This window comes from Bombus bifarius, unplaced genomic scaffold, assembly GCF_011952205.1.
Source record: "Bombus bifarius isolate JDL3187 unplaced genomic scaffold, Bbif_JDL3187 scf7180000008026, whole genome shotgun sequence".
Taxonomy (NCBI): domain Eukaryota; kingdom Metazoa; phylum Arthropoda; class Insecta; order Hymenoptera; family Apidae; genus Bombus; species Bombus bifarius.
Window position 1 is genome coordinate 125,885 of NW_022884399.1, and position 17,623 is coordinate 143,507.

The 17,623-nt window shown below is 25.8% G+C and overlaps 3 protein-coding genes across 12 annotated transcripts; 1 reads left to right on the forward strand and 2 right to left on the reverse strand.

The window, feature by feature from the left end:
* On the reverse strand, positions 1-10,520 carry LOC117207247 (DNA (cytosine-5)-methyltransferase 1-like). 4 transcript variants are annotated; one of them, XM_033447242.1, is made up of 16 exons: positions 10,468-10,520; positions 8,413-8,916; positions 7,980-8,343; positions 7,573-7,899; positions 7,229-7,381; positions 6,708-7,158; positions 6,429-6,628; positions 5,000-5,417; positions 4,580-4,903; positions 4,307-4,458; positions 3,831-4,165; positions 3,641-3,752; positions 3,404-3,553; positions 3,144-3,310; positions 2,830-3,070; positions 1-386 (listed from the first exon to the last, which is right to left on the reverse strand). In XM_033447242.1, the coding sequence occupies exons 2-16, from the start codon at positions 8,886-8,888 to the stop codon at positions 150-152; spliced, it is 4,107 nt and encodes a 1,368-aa protein (XP_033303133.1). In that variant the 5' UTR covers positions 8,889-8,916; positions 10,468-10,520; the 3' UTR covers positions 1-149. The 4 variants fall into 4 exon arrangements, with proteins under 4 accessions (XP_033303133.1, XP_033303135.1, XP_033303134.1 ...); XM_033447244.1 differs by lacking the exon at positions 10,468-10,520 and adding an exon at positions 10,241-10,291; XM_033447243.1 differs by lacking the exon at positions 10,468-10,520 and adding an exon at positions 10,225-10,260.
* LOC117207249 (leucine-rich repeat protein 1) lies at positions 10,457-12,588 on the forward strand. Of its 2 annotated transcripts, none has more exons than XM_033447247.1 (6): positions 10,457-10,515; positions 10,689-10,835; positions 10,961-11,141; positions 11,271-11,801; positions 11,883-12,178; positions 12,343-12,588. In XM_033447247.1, the coding sequence occupies exons 3-6, from the start codon at positions 10,974-10,976 to the stop codon at positions 12,569-12,571; spliced, it is 1,224 nt and encodes a 407-aa protein (XP_033303138.1). In that variant the 5' UTR covers positions 10,457-10,515; positions 10,689-10,835; positions 10,961-10,973; the 3' UTR covers positions 12,572-12,588. The 2 variants fall into 2 exon arrangements, with proteins under 2 accessions (XP_033303138.1, XP_033303137.1); XM_033447246.1 differs by having other exon boundaries at positions 10,513-10,599.
* A 2,504-nt stretch (positions 12,589-15,092) lies between these two features.
* LOC117207250 lies at positions 15,093-17,605 on the reverse strand. 6 transcript variants are annotated; one of them, XM_033447252.1, is made up of 6 exons: positions 17,392-17,601; positions 16,199-16,351; positions 15,859-15,948; positions 15,443-15,784; positions 15,289-15,366; positions 15,206-15,215 (listed from the first exon to the last, which is right to left on the reverse strand). In XM_033447252.1, the coding sequence occupies exons 2-6, from the start codon at positions 16,337-16,339 to the stop codon at positions 15,207-15,209; spliced, it is 660 nt and encodes a 219-aa protein (XP_033303143.1). In that variant the 5' UTR covers positions 16,340-16,351; positions 17,392-17,601; the 3' UTR covers position 15,206. The 6 variants fall into 6 exon arrangements, with proteins under 6 accessions (XP_033303140.1, XP_033303142.1, XP_033303141.1 ...); XM_033447249.1 differs by having other exon boundaries at positions 15,093-15,366; XM_033447251.1 differs by lacking the exon at positions 17,392-17,601 and adding an exon at positions 17,289-17,310 and having other exon boundaries at positions 15,093-15,366.
* Positions 17,606-17,623: the final 18 nt, after the last annotated feature.

Here is a 17,623-nt window from a genome sequence, read left to right on the forward strand (position 1 = left end):
TATAGTAATTTAGAAGTACTTTTACATTATATGAATATCTAATAACTTGTAAATGTTTCAGTTAAGTCACAGTTAAATTCATTTTTTTAATATTCCATGTTTCATTATGTGTTTTCTTCTACGTTTTTATCATGTGTTTTAGATTTAACTCAATGAGATTTTAATTGCAACTCTGTATCAGTTTCAGTTATCACACTTTCATCTCGCAAACATTTTCTTAGTTCATGACCAATAGCTACTCCAAGTGGTGGAGGAACCGCATTTCCAATTTGTCGATGTTTATCAAGTATAGTGCCATAAAATCGAAAAGAATCAAGAAATCCTTGAGATCTAGCACATTCGCGTACACTTACTACTCGAGTTTGTACTGGATGTAACACACGACCCTTAAAGATTAAATCGATTATTTACATTAACTGTATATGATTTTAATTAAAATTATGATTCATATTATACCAAGTATAAGTTAATTATATGAATTATATAAAAAGATATGATACATAAAATTAAATATTGAAACATTTTAACCCATTTGCATCCAAGCGCGGATTAATCAATGCGCTGCGACTGTCTTCTATCACCAAGCGCGGAATAATCCACGAGACTGCGACTGCTTTTTATTCCAGTCGCTAAGTATTCTTCAGATGTGGGAGATCACGTTTGACCCGTTTGTGAGCAGCTCGCCTATATCAGTTCATTATTTTCTAAATAAGTCTTACTTTTGTTGTGAAAATCTTTTTAACTGCCACTATGAATAAGTACTGTCAATCTTAATCAAATTTAACAAATTCAAATTTAAAAAATATTCTAATTTTATAATGTAAACTAAAATTTAGTTGCCCTAGTGGATTTTGACGATCTTGATGATTTGGATCAAAGTATAGAAATAGGACATACTCGAAAACGTATCTGTAGGATCTCATCAAGTGAAAACAGCGAAGTTGATCAGTGCGATAGTTTTAGAAATGATGATTACATGTGGAAAGCTGAAAATCATACACCAATTATACATGATTTTTCAAGTGTGGGTGGTGCAACTGTTAGTACGCAAAACCTGTTAAGAAGGGAAGTTTTTGAATTATTTTTTAACGAAGAATTAGTTACAAAGCTAGTTACAGAAACAAATAAACATGGAAAAACCGATGCAAATTTTATGCCTCTTTCAGAAGATGAACTAAAAGTATTTATTGCTTTAAACATTTTAATGAGTTTAGTTTCTAAACCAAATATTCAGAGTTATTGGACTGTAGATCAAAGCATAGAAACACCATATTTTAAGAATATTATGGGCTGTAAGCGATTTGTTTCTATTGCTAAAAATCTACATTTTTCCAGTAATAATAATTCTAATGATGCACTCACAAAAATCCGAGAAGTTATTCAAATAATAAAAAAAACTTTCATTAGTATGTATGTACCACGTAAAAACATTTCGATTGCACAAAGGATATTGTTTATTTATTGATAATTGGTACAGTTCACCGAAATTGTATCGAAAATTACATGACATGAAAACAAACGTATGTGGAACTGCGAGAATTAATAGGAAACAAATGCCTTGAGAACTAAAAGTACACCAATTACAAAGGGGAGAAGCTGTAGTATATTCTACAAGAGATATGGCGGCGATAAAATGGAAGGATAAAAAAGATGTCATTTTATTAACAACTATGCATAGTTTAGAATTTGCTGAAACGGAGAAAACAGACCGATATACCGGACAAAAATGTGTAAAACCAACAGTAGTAATTGATTATTATCAGAATATGGGTGGAGTTGATGTTGACGATCAAATATTAAGTACATTTCATACTATGCGAAGATGTAAAGAAGTCTATAAGAAAATATTTTTTTACCTCATAGACATGATGTTACTAAACAGTTATGTAATTTTTAAAAATCATAAAAAGGATCGAGCTTTTCATATTGTTAAACAACAATTAGCCGAAGAAATTATTGGCGAATATTTACCAAATATAAAAGTGAGGCATCTACCGATTCGATAACGCGATATACTGGTAGACATTTTCCTATTCGGATACCTCCAATTCTAGCAAAGGGAAGCAGAACGTCAAAGCGATGTGTTGCATGCTTATCTAAACATACTCGAAGAGAAACGGTCTTCAAATGCCATATTTGCGATGTACCATTATGTATTGACCATTTTAAAGAATTCCATGAGAAATAATATGATCTAATTTCCATTTTAATCTAAATAATTTTTTTTTAAATAAATAATTTTTATTTTTTTCCTTTGTTGTAAAGAATGTAAGATGCTGTGTTTGCGAGGTAACATTATCTACCAATCGTTTTGAACAGTAAATTTTCGATGAATTCCATGAAGAATTCGGATGTCATTTACTGCACCTACGACCGATCGCGCGCGGTGATGGGGACCAGTCATCAGTTGAACGCCGCTGATGCCTTCAAATGGCACCTTAAGTAGGGCCATGATGCAAATGGGTTAAAAGCATAGCTTTTTGTATTAACAAAATAATTTTAGTAACTGAGTAAGGAGCTTTATGAATGCATCTTTACCCCAAGCAAAATTAGGAAAAGACTGTAAAAGAACATTTTTTTCAAATGTGCAGATGATCTTATATAAAAAATTGCTCCACAGGATGATAGACCTCGTTAAATAGTATAAAATTTTCCTCTATGACTTTTCTAACATTATTTGGAATGAAAATATAATCCAGCTCGTCTGGTGTTAGAAATACTGTATATTTTTAATAATAATAATTAAATGTATATAAATATAAAGTATACATATATGTTAAATGTTTTTAATTACTTGATAATTAAATTTAAGATAATAGTTTTGCATACCTGTTTTCCCATAGGTTCAGGATTTGTAATAGTCGTACTAAAAAATCCATTCCATTCTAATCTACCATATAAACCTGCCCAATGATTATGACGATTTCCTGTATGTGGTAAGCACCATGGAATTAAAGTATTAAATTGTTTATCTGTAGGATCACACTGCTTTCCCATACAACAACTACATACTCCACGATATGCTCCTGTAGAACTCTTTCCAACCTTTTTATCATCATGAGTATATTCTCTTAAATAAAAAATTTAATGTATACAATATTTTTAAACATAAGATAAAGTTTGATAAACTATACTTTACTTACAATTTTTTGGAATAAGTACCATCACTTAATCTTACAGTAATATTTGGTAAATCACGCCAATCAGAACCACTAGCGACTGGAATATGAGCTATTCTAGTTTCTACAAGAGGTGCCATTTCTTTACATATGTGATCTCTTAATAATGGTTGATATTGTTTTCCTCTAATCTGAAAAGGTATAAATTTAAAATGTATTATGAATTTGTTGTCTGCAAAGAGTAACTGTTTTATTCTCTTAAAATATTTTTATTTGATTATTACTCTTCTTTGAAAATGTGATATTGCATCGTTTGTATATGACATCTCTTCTTTATTCCAACCATTTTTAATTTCTGGTAAATCAAACAGTGCATCCCTTACACTGATTGTTCTAAATGGTGCTGATTCTGTCCAACTGCAATTTGTGCTATACTGAAATGTTATTTAGTATTTATAGTAATATAGCTTAAATTGTAAATGTCACTTATCTATTGTCTAATAGTACTAAATATTGTTTACCTTTTTATTATCAACTAATACACTTAATTGACAAGCGTGTTTACTAAAAACATGTGTTGGTTCTGGATATTGTGGAAGTATTTGTCCAGGTGCAGCAGCTAGGATTATTATTCTATGTAATATAATAAAATAAAATTCAAAAAATTAGCAACTTTAAACTATTATGAGTTATACTTAAAATTGCAACAACCTTCGTCTTGTCTGAGGGACTCCATAACTTCCAGCTTGAAGGATACCAAAAGTACATTGGTAACCCATACGAACTAGACATCTTAATGTTAATTTTAGAACCATGCTTCTTTTAAAAGATACAAAATTTCGAACATTTTCCATAATAAAAAAATTGGGCCTGTAGTAATCACAATATGATAGATACGAAACAACCAGAGAGTTTTTGAACAAAGAATACTGGCGTGAATTAAAACGATTCATGCCGCTAAAACCTTGACATGGTGGACCACCACACAATAATTCTACTTGTCCTTTCTGAGGAAGTTTTTGACCAATCTCATTTGTTGTTTCGCCCTAAAAATGAAATGTTTAAAAATTATAATTATTATATTACATTATATGTACAGTAAACAAAGATATAATATGACAATTATAAATCATAATATATAATTAATGCACAAATTACAACTTGTATAATTGTACAATACTACTTACATCCATAACCTTTTTTAATAATATATTACAATCATCTGTAAATACTGTTGTATTAGGGTTGTTTAATCGGTATGCATTAGCAGCTGCTTCTTCTTTTTCTATAGCCCAAAGATTTTCAGCTATTCCAGCTTGATGTAAACCTTCAGATAACCCTTTAAAATAAATTAGTTCAAATTATTCATTTTTTCAATTTACTATGTTAAAATTATATAATAACAATTAATATATAATAAATTGTAGAATTTTGCAAGAATTTTGCAGTAAACTACATACCACCACACCCAGCAAATACATCCAATGTTCTCAATTTTTTTGATATTTTATTATATTCAATAGGTCTACTAACAAATGCTCTTTTTTCACTCTCTTTTGTTTTCTTCCCTTTAAACTTTAGGTTACCTTTACTTTTACCACTTTTACCAATGCTAATAGCGTGATATGGTGGTTCATTAAATGTTTTCTCTTGTGCATTATAAGCTTCATTAAAATAAAATCGATTCGGTCCTTCAGCAGTCCATTCATCAACAGTTTGATTTAAATTTTCAGAGTAAGCAAGATAGCATTTTCCAACAACCTCGATAAATTTGATGTTACAAACTGAAAAATCATTTATTTTACAAAATATTATGTATATATACACAAAAATTTATATCTATGTGATTTTTATAAGAATATAAAATTTTTGTAATGTACCTTCATCACTCCAATAAACCATATTTAAATCTGCTTGTTCCATTAATGTAACATTTTTGTGTGTATTTTCTGGTCTATATAGCTTATTCACCTTAATCTTAATGTCAGATGGTGCAACTAACATATCATTTGTACTAACATATATTTCATTTATATACCCTATACAAAAAGGATCAGGGGTATCAAAATTTGAACCTTTCACATGATCAGAAGATTTTCTGTAAAATTCGGGGTACATATCTTCATCGACATTCTCCTGTTTTAGTTTTTGAATGTCTTGATGTATAATTTTATATTTGAAATTAAAAGCTTTAGGTTGTAAAAATACTGTTGTTCCAACTCTATAGTCTTCTCCTTTATATTTTACTAAACCATAAATAACTTCCTTAGTACTCTTCTCTTCTATTCGTTCATATACCTTAAAATATAAAAAGTATGAATATTATAAATGTTATTGAAAATAAAGTTTATGTTAAACAAATTGTAAATTTACCTTTTATCATCTTGTATAACATAATGTAACAATAAAAAAAAAAAATCTGATATATTGTATTATACTTATTTCATTATAAATTTCTAATATCATATGAGAATATCATATGCACTTAGGATCAAAGGAATGCAGATGATATTTTTGAAGCTTTTGAATTAAGAATGAAAATGACTAGTTAAATCGTTAAATATAATGTTGTAAATAATTTAAATCAACTAATTGAATAAAAGTATCATTTAAGGTCAGAAAAATTTACTGCTAAGCAAATAATATTGAAATAAGTTCTCATAATTCAAATATTTAATAATTCATAAACTAAAAGATGAAATTCAGTAGAAATTTGTGTATATGTTCCTTACTATATATATGTTAAGCATTAAATATAATTTAGTTTTCATAGAGATATTACATGGTATTTTTTTAATACATTTGAATTTCAAACTTGATTTCCTCAATATTAGAAAAATGTTACTTGCATCCCTTTGATTTCAAGTGCCTCATATATAAATTGTCTCAATATTTAAATAATTCTAATTTTGTGAAAAAATGTGTTTTTCTCAATACCCTATATTGCTCTTTTCATACTGACATAAACTAAATGCAATTGACATAAACTAAACTAAACGTGAATTTGTCTTTAATTTGTTTATATTGATTAGCTTATTTGCTGAAAAATAACACTCACAAAATGATACTTTCATACAGTTTACTTTTTTCATGTTTAAATTATAATTTGACTAGTTTGTATAATGGTATTATCTTACTATATTTTTGATCTAAGCAAGAAGTGTCTATATCTTGAAAAGAAAGAGTTTCCGAACGTATGACCTTTTTTTCATCCTTAGAAACAATAGAATACGGTACCAAAGTTTGATCACTTATTTCCTTGTCATCCTGTATAACACAAGTAAAATGAACAGTATTAATTTTACATACCTTTGGCATATTGAATTGTTCCACTTCCCGTAAATGCGCACAAGTAGGACAAAATCGATATATATTTTCTTTAGGAAGACATTTTGGATCTGGTAATGGGTCTTCAAATCTGGCTGTTGCAGGTGTATAACGTTTCTGATAGAAGAATGTTTTACCATCTAAGTCTTTTATTTCATTTTCAGAATTTAAATCCATATTACCTATGATTATAGAGTCAAAAACATTTTTTGTTTTGATATTTATATTAAAAACTTGATCAATGAATGTTAAATATACTACCTAATTCGGCCCAATTTTTCGGTACATTTTTAAAAATAACAGTACATTTAGATATAACAGATTTAAATGGTACATCATCACAATCATCACTCAAAAACAATTCTATAGGATCTGATGTTTCCCCAAGAATAGTATCATTTCCTCTATGCAACCAATTTGCATGAAATTGTTTTATACCATTTTTATTTTCCCACATGTAAATAACTTTGGCAACATGTGATGGAATTGCTGGATTTCTTGGTTCAACAAGTACATAATCATTTATTTCTATTTTTTCATCACCTACTATAACGGATCTGTAAAAGGTTTTCAGATTATTACTGGCTATTTGATCTCCTATCCATACAATATCTTTTTTAAGTTCTTTAAAAACTTTTCTTCTGCATTCTTCTACTTCAATTCTTAAAGTATCATATTGATCTTCATTTTCTGGATCAGAGTCATCTGCTTCCTGAATAAAGATACAAAATGTTTATTATATTAGATTGTGATTACCACAATTACTTAAATAGTTGTTTTACTTGAATAGCCATATTGGGACATCTTCTTTTAATGCAAGCCTGTTTGCCTCTTCCTGTTCCCCCAAATTTTATCATATCTTTACAAGCATTACAAAGACCACAATCAGGTTGTTGACAATGTTCACATACTTCACATCTTTGTCGTTTAGGTCCCTAATGGTATAAAAAAGAAACAAACCTGAAGTTTATATAAAGTTTATTTGTATTTATCATTTAAAACGTATATGTACTTTATAAAGAGACTTTATATATACAATTAATTGTTTACAATTTACAATTTGTGTACAATTAATAATTATTTGTTATATTAATATACATATTAATTTAGAAAATTGAAAGTTTACCATTGTTATCGTATCATTATGTTTAGTTAACTGATCTGCAAATATATTTTCAAACATATTGTTAACTAATTGTGTAGTAGTTGCTTTAGTCCAAGCAGGTTTCCTAACTTTTTGTTCTCTAAGTCGCATTTGACTTTGGCTTACTCTTTTTCCTAATGTAACACCTGCAAGGTTTGCTAATGCTCGCATGCAAGGACTTGTAATAAGAAGAGTATCTTCTGCTGAAGCAGAATCATCAAATGATAATACTTGATCACATATAAATTGTGCATGTCTTAGTAGAGAATCTTCAGTAAATTTTGTAATACCTTTAGGTGGTACTATTGTCTGTGAAAATGATATAAGTTTAGTATTGTATTATATTAATTATACTATTTATGACTTGTTTAATAATAAATTTAAATTACTTGAAGCTTATTGAGCAGATCCTCATAACTGGGATTAATTTCATCTAAAAGAAACTCGATAATCAATTTACTCATATATATTTTTTCTCTGACAACATCCATAAAAGGGGCATATTCTTCAGATGGATCCATTAGAATATATTCACAAAATGCTGTGTTAAAACCTATAAGAGCTAGTTCTCCTCCATCGAAACCAGATACATACCACTCATTTATAGGACCCATATCTTTTGCTGGCACTCCATTCTCTGGTGATGCATCTTCTTCATAAATAGCTTTTATATATCCAGAAAAGTATAACATTACATTCTTTTCTATAAGTCCAGTGTCAAAAGCACACAAGTGGCCATTTTTATCATAAACACTAAAATTTTGATAGTTTTATCATTTTTTTATAAAATATACATGTTTATAAAAAACAGAAAAATATTACCTGAAATAAGTCAATTTATTTTGAGGGCGTTGATCGCTTTCATGTATAAAAGATTCATTACCATTAAATAAACATAACTTTGGATCAGTTAAAGCAATATCTTCATCTATAGCACCATTTGGATGACCCTGATAAATTTTGATATCATCATTTAATTTCTGACGACAATATTCACATTTACTATGAAATGTATTTGTACTTTTAATTTTAGATGTTGGTAAAATTGTAGTATCTTTAAACTTGACTTTTTTTTCAACATGTTTATCAGAATAGTCCTCATTTGTTCCTGGATAATGGTTTTCTTTATCTTGCTCACTTTTCAAAGATATGTTATTTTCTGTTTTAATGCTTTGTGAATTCTGTAATTCTCTATCGTTATTTGCATCAGAACTTATTTGTTTTCCCATAGCAAGTTGTTTATAAAACATGTCAACTATAGATGGTTGATAATTAGATTTGGATGCAACAGACTTCATTGTAACACAATATAAAAAATTTGGTGACCTATCACTATGACCTTTCACTATTTCATTTCCTGCCTTATGATAATATTATTAATATTAAGTGTTTTAAATTGACAGTCTTAAGTTATTCATAAATATTCTTTCTCTATATAACGAAATATATAAAATCACATAATTTGATGTTAAAAATGTTGCAATGATTACTTTCTTCTATATTATTTGTGTATCAAGCTTCAAAGATCATTTTAAATTTTTTGAACAGAATATTTTCCACTTTTCTGTTGAAATAAAAAAAAAATCACATATTTAATAAAAAAGGATTAACTAGGTATTTATGCTATAAATAACAATGAAATACTTGGTTTTTAAAGTTATTGCAATGATTCAGTCATATTATATGTAAATAGTAAATTCTTAAAATTGAATAAATGGATACCTAATTACATTGTAAGAAAAAAAACATTGAGAAATAGATTCAAGATTAAATCAGTTAATAGATAAGCCAGATTTAAAGAAAAGGCAGAAAGAAATTCAATGAAGCCATTGTTGAAGAAGTGCATAGAGGAAAAGATTAAAAATTAGATGAGAACTAAATACGAAAAGGAAAGAATAAGATGTATCAATAAATGTAAATATAACCAGGTAGGTATAGAAGAACTGAGAAAATGAGGGAAACAGATAAATGAAAAATTAAAGGAAAGAGAGGAAAGTGAAATAGAAATTTACAATAAACAATAAACTACGTTTACATATAAAAATGTTCCATAATATTATATCTAATAAAAGAAATGTACATGAAAGTAATGTTGACTGTAACCAAGCTAGCTAGTAGAAAATCGTTTTTATAATAAATATCGACCTTCCTATGCATAATGTGTAATCATACCAAATAGCTATAAAAAGTATACAATTTAAATATCATTTATGACAATATTATCATGGTGTATATATCAATAAATTTTTTAAATATCAATAAATATTGTTTTAATTTCTATAAAAAAATATAATGTTCTATCTAACAACTCACAGTGACCTTCAAAATTTGGCACATAGATGATATAGAAGGAAATCATTATTACATATTTTTTATCATGTATGTATTCCTTTGTACAGTGAATATATTTGAAAAGAATTAATAAAACAAATCTGAAGTTGAAGTATATATGTATACGTATAATACTTACATAATATTATTACTTGGCATTAGATAATTACTTATGTATTTTTATAAAAAATAAAATATGTAATATGTATATTTATTTTTAATTGCAATAAATTACATTTGTATATGCACAAATTTATAAATATTTTATAAAAAAAGAATATATGAATACGTACTACTGAATACCTGAATTAATACACACCAGAAATTTACGTGAATAAACTTCTCTGTTACTAAAGTCTTTACAGTACATTAATAAATATACAAATACATTTTAATATATAAATTAGTCAATCTCAATTTAAAGTAAAATTAACAATCTGTATTATATAAAATATACTTATATCTATATATATAATTAATTGTATATTTACATATATAATATTAATCTATTCAACGTAATAAATACAATTCTTGTATTCGTTATACTTTTCAAAATCGTTAACGGTTTTCGTCCGTTTATTTTCCCGCCTTCAGGTGCTATTGTTAAAATCTGTTTTTCTTAGTCAACTACAAGATATTTTAATTTATAAATAACTCCTACATTTATTTAAATTAAAAGTGAGTGTACTAATGAATAGTTTTATTATTTATGTTTCTGAAAATACTGAAATTTATATGTACAACAGCTGACATATGAAAATTTATAGGTTAAATAGTTTTTGTTAGTGCCTAGTACTTACATGTATTCAGTTGTTTCTTATTCTACGCGCGAAGAACGATTTGTTTATGTTTTATTGTGAGCTATTAAAAAACATATTGTCACGGTGTATAATTGCAAATATCTAGTTAAACAAGTACGTATTAAATTAATTAAAATATTTAAATTATTAATATTAAAAAATATATGATAATTTTGAAATATTATTAATATTAAATATTTACTGAAATAATAAGATAATTTTTGTATTTTGCTTAACAGTCATCTGTTTAACATGAAACTTCATTGTAACATAAAAGTAAACAATAGATTATTTACAACAAATGTAATAAGAAGAAAGTCATTACGTTCCATAATAGCAATTGGGAGACAAACAGTAAAAAATATGGACATATATCTGCTTTTGCAAACATTACAAAATAAGCATGGTACTAAATACAAGGTAAAATGTCTATATCAATACATTTCATAAATTATAATAATTTATCTGAATATGTGTAAATTATTTAAGAAAATATATATATATTTTTTAAGAAAAAATTGAAAAATTTTATATTTCATTTTCTTTCAGATTAATAATAATGTAGACAAAATATATACAAAATTTATTAATGAAGGAAAAGCCACAATTAGCTTTATAGAACCACCTCATGATTTAATTATTCAATCTGATAAAATTCAACTCAAAAGTTTTATTCACATTTTAAAACTTGCAATAATTAAAAAGGTTGATCCATCAGTTCTTGATATTTCAAATTTGAACCCAAAATGTATGAGTTCTGCACCAAAGACTAAAGTAGTGATTAATAAATCTTCTGAATATCCAACTTTAGAAGGTTTTCCAAGAACAACTGAAGAATTATATTTAGTAGGATTAAATAGAAAATCATTCGATAGGCAAATTTTAAGACTCCAAAGCTTAAGAATTTTAAATTTATCTAACAATCAAATTTCATCTTTACCAAACGAACTTGGCACTTTACAGCATTTACAAGAACTTATTTTATCACAAAACCGGCTTGATAGGGCTTTCAAATGGGTATGGTTAAATCAAGTTGCTATAAGATCTAACTTAAAATTATTGGATATAAGTAATAATTTGGTATGTCCATTTCATATCTTATAAAAATATTTATTATAAGTTTTACTTATATTTCATTATTTAATATATTTTTTAATTCAGTTATACAAATTACCACAACAAATTGGAAAACTTGAGAGTCTTGTTAATTTGAAGGCTAGTCAGAATATGTTATCATTCTTACCACAGAGTCTTGGAAATTTACATAATTTAAAATATTTAGATCTATCAAAAAACAAATTACGTTACTTACCTGGAAGTATAAGGAATTTACATTTGATTACAGTAGACGTATCAAACAATGACTTTTCTTCTGTACATTATGCATTATATTCTAAGTCTAAAATAAATGTGCCAAGTTTAACTGAATGTGCAGCTACGTCATTTCTGAAAACAAGGTTTGTACGATATGTAATTTAAATAGCTATTTTATTTTTGGTTTAATAATTAGTAACAAAAAATGAAATGAACATGTATATCTATCTTAATTTATGTTTGAATTATGATGATGTAGATATATTAATAGCAGAAATGTTTTAAAAAACATATTTTTTTTATATAGATGTTCATATGATGCAAGCATAATTCCATTTACATTGGTAAAGTATTTAGATGAGGCAAAGTATTGTCTCTGTGGAAATCCATGTTTTCATTATTATCTAAGAAAATTTGTGAGTTTTGATTGCAATATAGCAACAAATATTATAAAGTCAACAGAATCTACTCTACTACCATTTGATTGCTACTTCTGTTCAAGTAAATGTGTATATTATGCAATGTTTTGTAAATAATTTATTATTTTTAAATTGAGCATTAAAAAGATATTTAAAAATATTATTTCAAAAATGTCTGTATCCCTAATTCTTATTTATATTTTTTTTTTGTACTTTTACAAATTATGAAGTCATTAATGTATATAAAAGTTACAGTAATAAGGATTTGTGTTACTTCCATTAAATTGTTTTATTTATTACAAAATATGGTTGATTTTATTTCATAATCCTAAGTATATATAAATGAGACCTTTCAGAAGCTAAACTGATTAATTTTTACTTTTGTAAACTTGGTTTCATATTAAAATAACTCATTGCCAATTTTGAGAAATATTTATAACATTAAAACTTTTCTCTACTCTGTGGAAGATGCATCAATGTATAGAAACAATCAATGTGCCCCCTGAATGTAAGTAACGTAATGGCTGTATGCAAAATAAAAAGAAATAAAAATGCATATATAAACATATATGCAAATTTGCATTAATAAAAAAGATTTTAAAAAATGCTAATAGTCTTGAAATTTCATAAAAAAAACTTCGAAAAAAAGTTTGTTTTTCTACCATAAGAATCTTTTTTCGTAAAACTATAAATAAAACAGAGATATTTAGGAGTTATTGTTCAAGTGTTGCACGCTGTATAATATATTGCACTTTATATATAGTATTATTAACACTTCTCTTTTAATCTATTTGCTTTTAATTTATAATGGTATATAAAACATATCTCTTAAAATTATTTGCATTGTAGAACATATAGAATGTTCATTTTCCACAAATTTATTTAAAAAAAAATTAAACATTATTAGAAGGAAAACTGTTTTTTTACAAATTTAGTTCAATCAGTCCTATCTCAAACGCAAATAATTAATTTTTATACAATTATTCTACAATACTCTAATTTTTTTACCTGTGATATTGCATTTTAGAATTATTAAAACTAGTAATATTATATAATATATATTATATTGTTATTACCATTGTTTATAGTCTATTTTGATATATTAAAACTATATCTTAATAATGTTTTAAATTTAAAAATATGTTTTTAAATTGCATAAGGAAATTTAAAGTATATAATTTATACTAGTACAAAAAAATATTTATTACACTTTTAATCAGTAAAAAAATATTATACAAACAATATACAAATTATTTTTATTCTTTATAGCATTTTATAGCTATTATTAATCAATTCATTAAAAGATGAATCTTGTAAAGTCTATTTAGTTATTAGCATAATTATAATATATATTAACAGTAGAAGAAACTCCGTTTATATGGACTCTATTTGTATGAACTAAATTTCTTTAACTTTAATAATACTTAACTTTAATAATAGTTAACTGAGCTTAAAATTAACTGAACTTTAGCTGAACTCCTATTATTTTATTTTATTATTTAGTTACCACCGAGCGTCAATCCACTTATATGAACGTCTAACAATAAGATGTAAACAGTAGGAGTACGCGTTATGTGACCCATTCTCATGTTTCACAGTCGATACAAATTTGTAACATTATTATGTATTATGTATGAACTCCAATTAACTGAACGAAAAATTGTAGGTGGTGGGAAGAAATATGTATGTAGGTGAATCTCTGTTATAGGGTGATTCAATAAGAACTACCTAAAATAACTCGTTACCTATATTTATTATTATTTATCGAAAAACATTTTAAACGAATTATGTTTTAATTTAAAAGTATTCATCAGATTGATACAACACTGTTTTTTTGTATTCTGAGATTATTTTTTTTTAATGGTATTTAAAAAACTATTTAAACAGCTTTTAAATGGCTTCGTATATTTTAATATACATAAACATAAGAAGACTGTTTCGATTCTGTTCTTGTCTCTCATACATTAAATTTGACAAATTGAAGTTATAATATCTACTAACGGTATTCAGCATAAATAGGTTAATATTTTTTTGTAGAGAATGTCCAGCAGGATCGATTAATGTTGTAGAAAATATACGCTATCATTTAAAAAATTCGAGATCATCTTGACATGTCAAAAAATATAAAATATTAGGAAAGAAATAAGTTCATTGAAATGCAACATAATTCACTTAAGACGTTTCTCGATAAAACCAACAGAGAACAAGTTATTTTATATAGTACTCCTCATTAATTTACTCCGTACATGAACGACGGTTATATGAATCAACTTGTCCCTTGAAAGGTTCATACATATAAACCGAGTTCTACAGTGTTTAAATACATTTTTAGAAGTAGAAAAAATATGAAGTCAATATACCTATTGCAAAGATATATATAAAAACTATATCATTTAGAACAAAGATACGATTTTTTATCTACATCTCTTAACAAAAATCTTCATTTTAAGATATGAAAAAGTAAAATAATCCATTGTTTGAAAGCTGTATTATTATAATGATACTATCAAATTAAAAAAATTGCAATAAATATAACGTAACTTAATTTTTTTTAATATTCGGAACATAAAATTTATATATAATAAAAAATTAAACTATTTATTTTCGTTAAAAGATATTTTTTAAAAGTAACAGATATTAGTTTTTACTTATTTAAATTATTTTTTGTCCATTTTATGTGGCTTTACAAAATCAAATTCACTATCACTCATATTAATAAAAAATTGTCGTGCTGTAATTGCTTTTTTTTTACCTATGTGTGCTACAGAAAAGTCAATATTTTTATATTTATTTTCATCTATATGACCATGAACTTGTAAAGATTGAACTAATACCTCTGGATCTTCTGGGAATGGAATTAATTTCATACAGTTTTCTTGACTTAAACTACTTGATGAAGGAACATTTTCATTCTATAAAAATACTGTAAATTATCGATTATATCTATGATAAAAATATAAATAACTAGAAATGATTCTGTATACAGACCTGAATGTTGTTTTGTCTTATATTTGTACAATCGTTTGGTATATGTAAATCGTTTATTGATATTGTATGACTTTTTAAAAGCCCTTTTATCACTGCATTTTTATTAAGACCACATTTTTTTAAAGTACTTTCTACATTTTCAATATTGTTTTTATCTTTAGCACTAGTTTCTAACATGGAAATTCCATTACAAGTTTCCGTAGTTGAATTTTTATAATCACAAGTATCAGACTTTAAATTCTCCTTAAAAGTACAATCTTTGGATTTTAAACTAGCTTTCATTTGTCTAAGTTTCCAATGTTCCTCAAGTTTTTCATTTGAATAGTTAACACCACAATTAGCCTGCAAAACAAAATCTATTTGTATCTCCTATGTATATATCATAAGTTTTAAATTAATATATATATTATATTTACTTCTATAATGGAGGATGCAATTTCATTTTCATGTATGCTACGTTCTTGAAGCACATCATGTGGGCCATCGTTACAATCGTAATCATACAACTGTAAAGAGTAACATTTTAAATAATTTAAGAATTAAACATAATTAAATATAATTTATAAAATACATTAAAAATAAGATATTTTTCATTTTGTGTTCAGTTCGGTTTAATAATTGGTCAGTAGATTTTCTTAATGCAATAGAATTTTAATTACTATTATTTTTAGCTATTTAATTACATTATTTTACCAATAAAAATGTGTTTAAAAATAGTGTTTAGTTTGGATATACTGGAACAATATAATTACTAACATTTGCATTCTGTGGAGGTTTGAACTTCTTTAATTTTGGATTTCGTTTAACTGTATTAGATTCTTTTCGACGTACAAATACAACATTTTCATCTGTCTGAGGTATTTGTGTTACTTTTTGAATATCAGCATATAAACTCATTGTAAAAGTAATCTGAAAGTTAAAAAATATGGTTGTTAATAGAAAGTGAATGTAAGTAATTGCTTGTGGATCCTGTAAATTCCATAATACATAAATTGTTTTTGTGATCTGCAATTATTATAATTATAATGTATACTAATTAGGAAATTCTTTATATCTTAGTCATATTTGCTACGTACACTGCTATTAAAAATTTTATACATTTATTGTATATACATGTTAGTAACAAATAAAGTTGGTTATAATCTAAAGCAAATAAAAGGATATTTGTATTAAGTATATAAATAAAGTATAATTTGTAAATCACTAAGCAAGTAAGCTGCATGATTTAAAATACAAATAAAAATGGAAATGTGAAATTTAATTTTGTAACAAATTATGAACTTACTGTCTCCCTGTTCTGTACTACTTTTACATTGCAAGAACTATTTGTTATTTAGGATTACTTTATTAGTCTTTTATTGTACTTATTATTATATTGATGAGTTAATAGTAGCTATTTTTTATAAATGGTGACATATTACTATTTAATGAAACATACATGAATAGTAATAAAATGTATAAATTTAGTTGTTTTGAAGAAATTACATCAATGACTATAAATGAGTGAAACGCAAGGTATTGGACCTAAAATCTTTATTATATTTCATTTAAAGTCAAAGATACAAATTTTTCCAATCTATGAAGGCTTGAAATTTGAATTAATATGCATAACATTCGAAGACACACACATTTATTTCTTATATATAGCAGTAACTATAAAATTAGATGAAATTAAAAGGGATTCTATAAATCATTTTAAAGACATAAATAATATAGGAATATTTAGTGATTTTAATAAAGAATTTAAAAAATCAAAATGTTTTCCCTTATATATATATTATTATTATTACATTTTATTTTCTTATCTTTTTTCTTATTATATATTACAATTTTCTTTTATACTCACAATTCGCGATAGTTAAGCTCTAATATTCTGAAGCTCTTATACTCATTTTCTTATGAAATATTCTTAAATTTTATTGTTTGTAATATAAAATTAACGTACTTACCCTATCGTATTTTCCTATCACGATTTGAATTAAATAATATCACTTTATCATAGGGTATGAGGTTAAAGCTTGATTGTGATGATAACAACATTGTTTATATACAATTCGTTATATTTTGTATTATGTTTACTAGGAAACATATTTTTGACTGGCTAAGAGATTACAAAACAGACCAATAAAATGGTTGCATGAACAGGAATTAATACATTTTAAAATCTTATTTTTATAACAC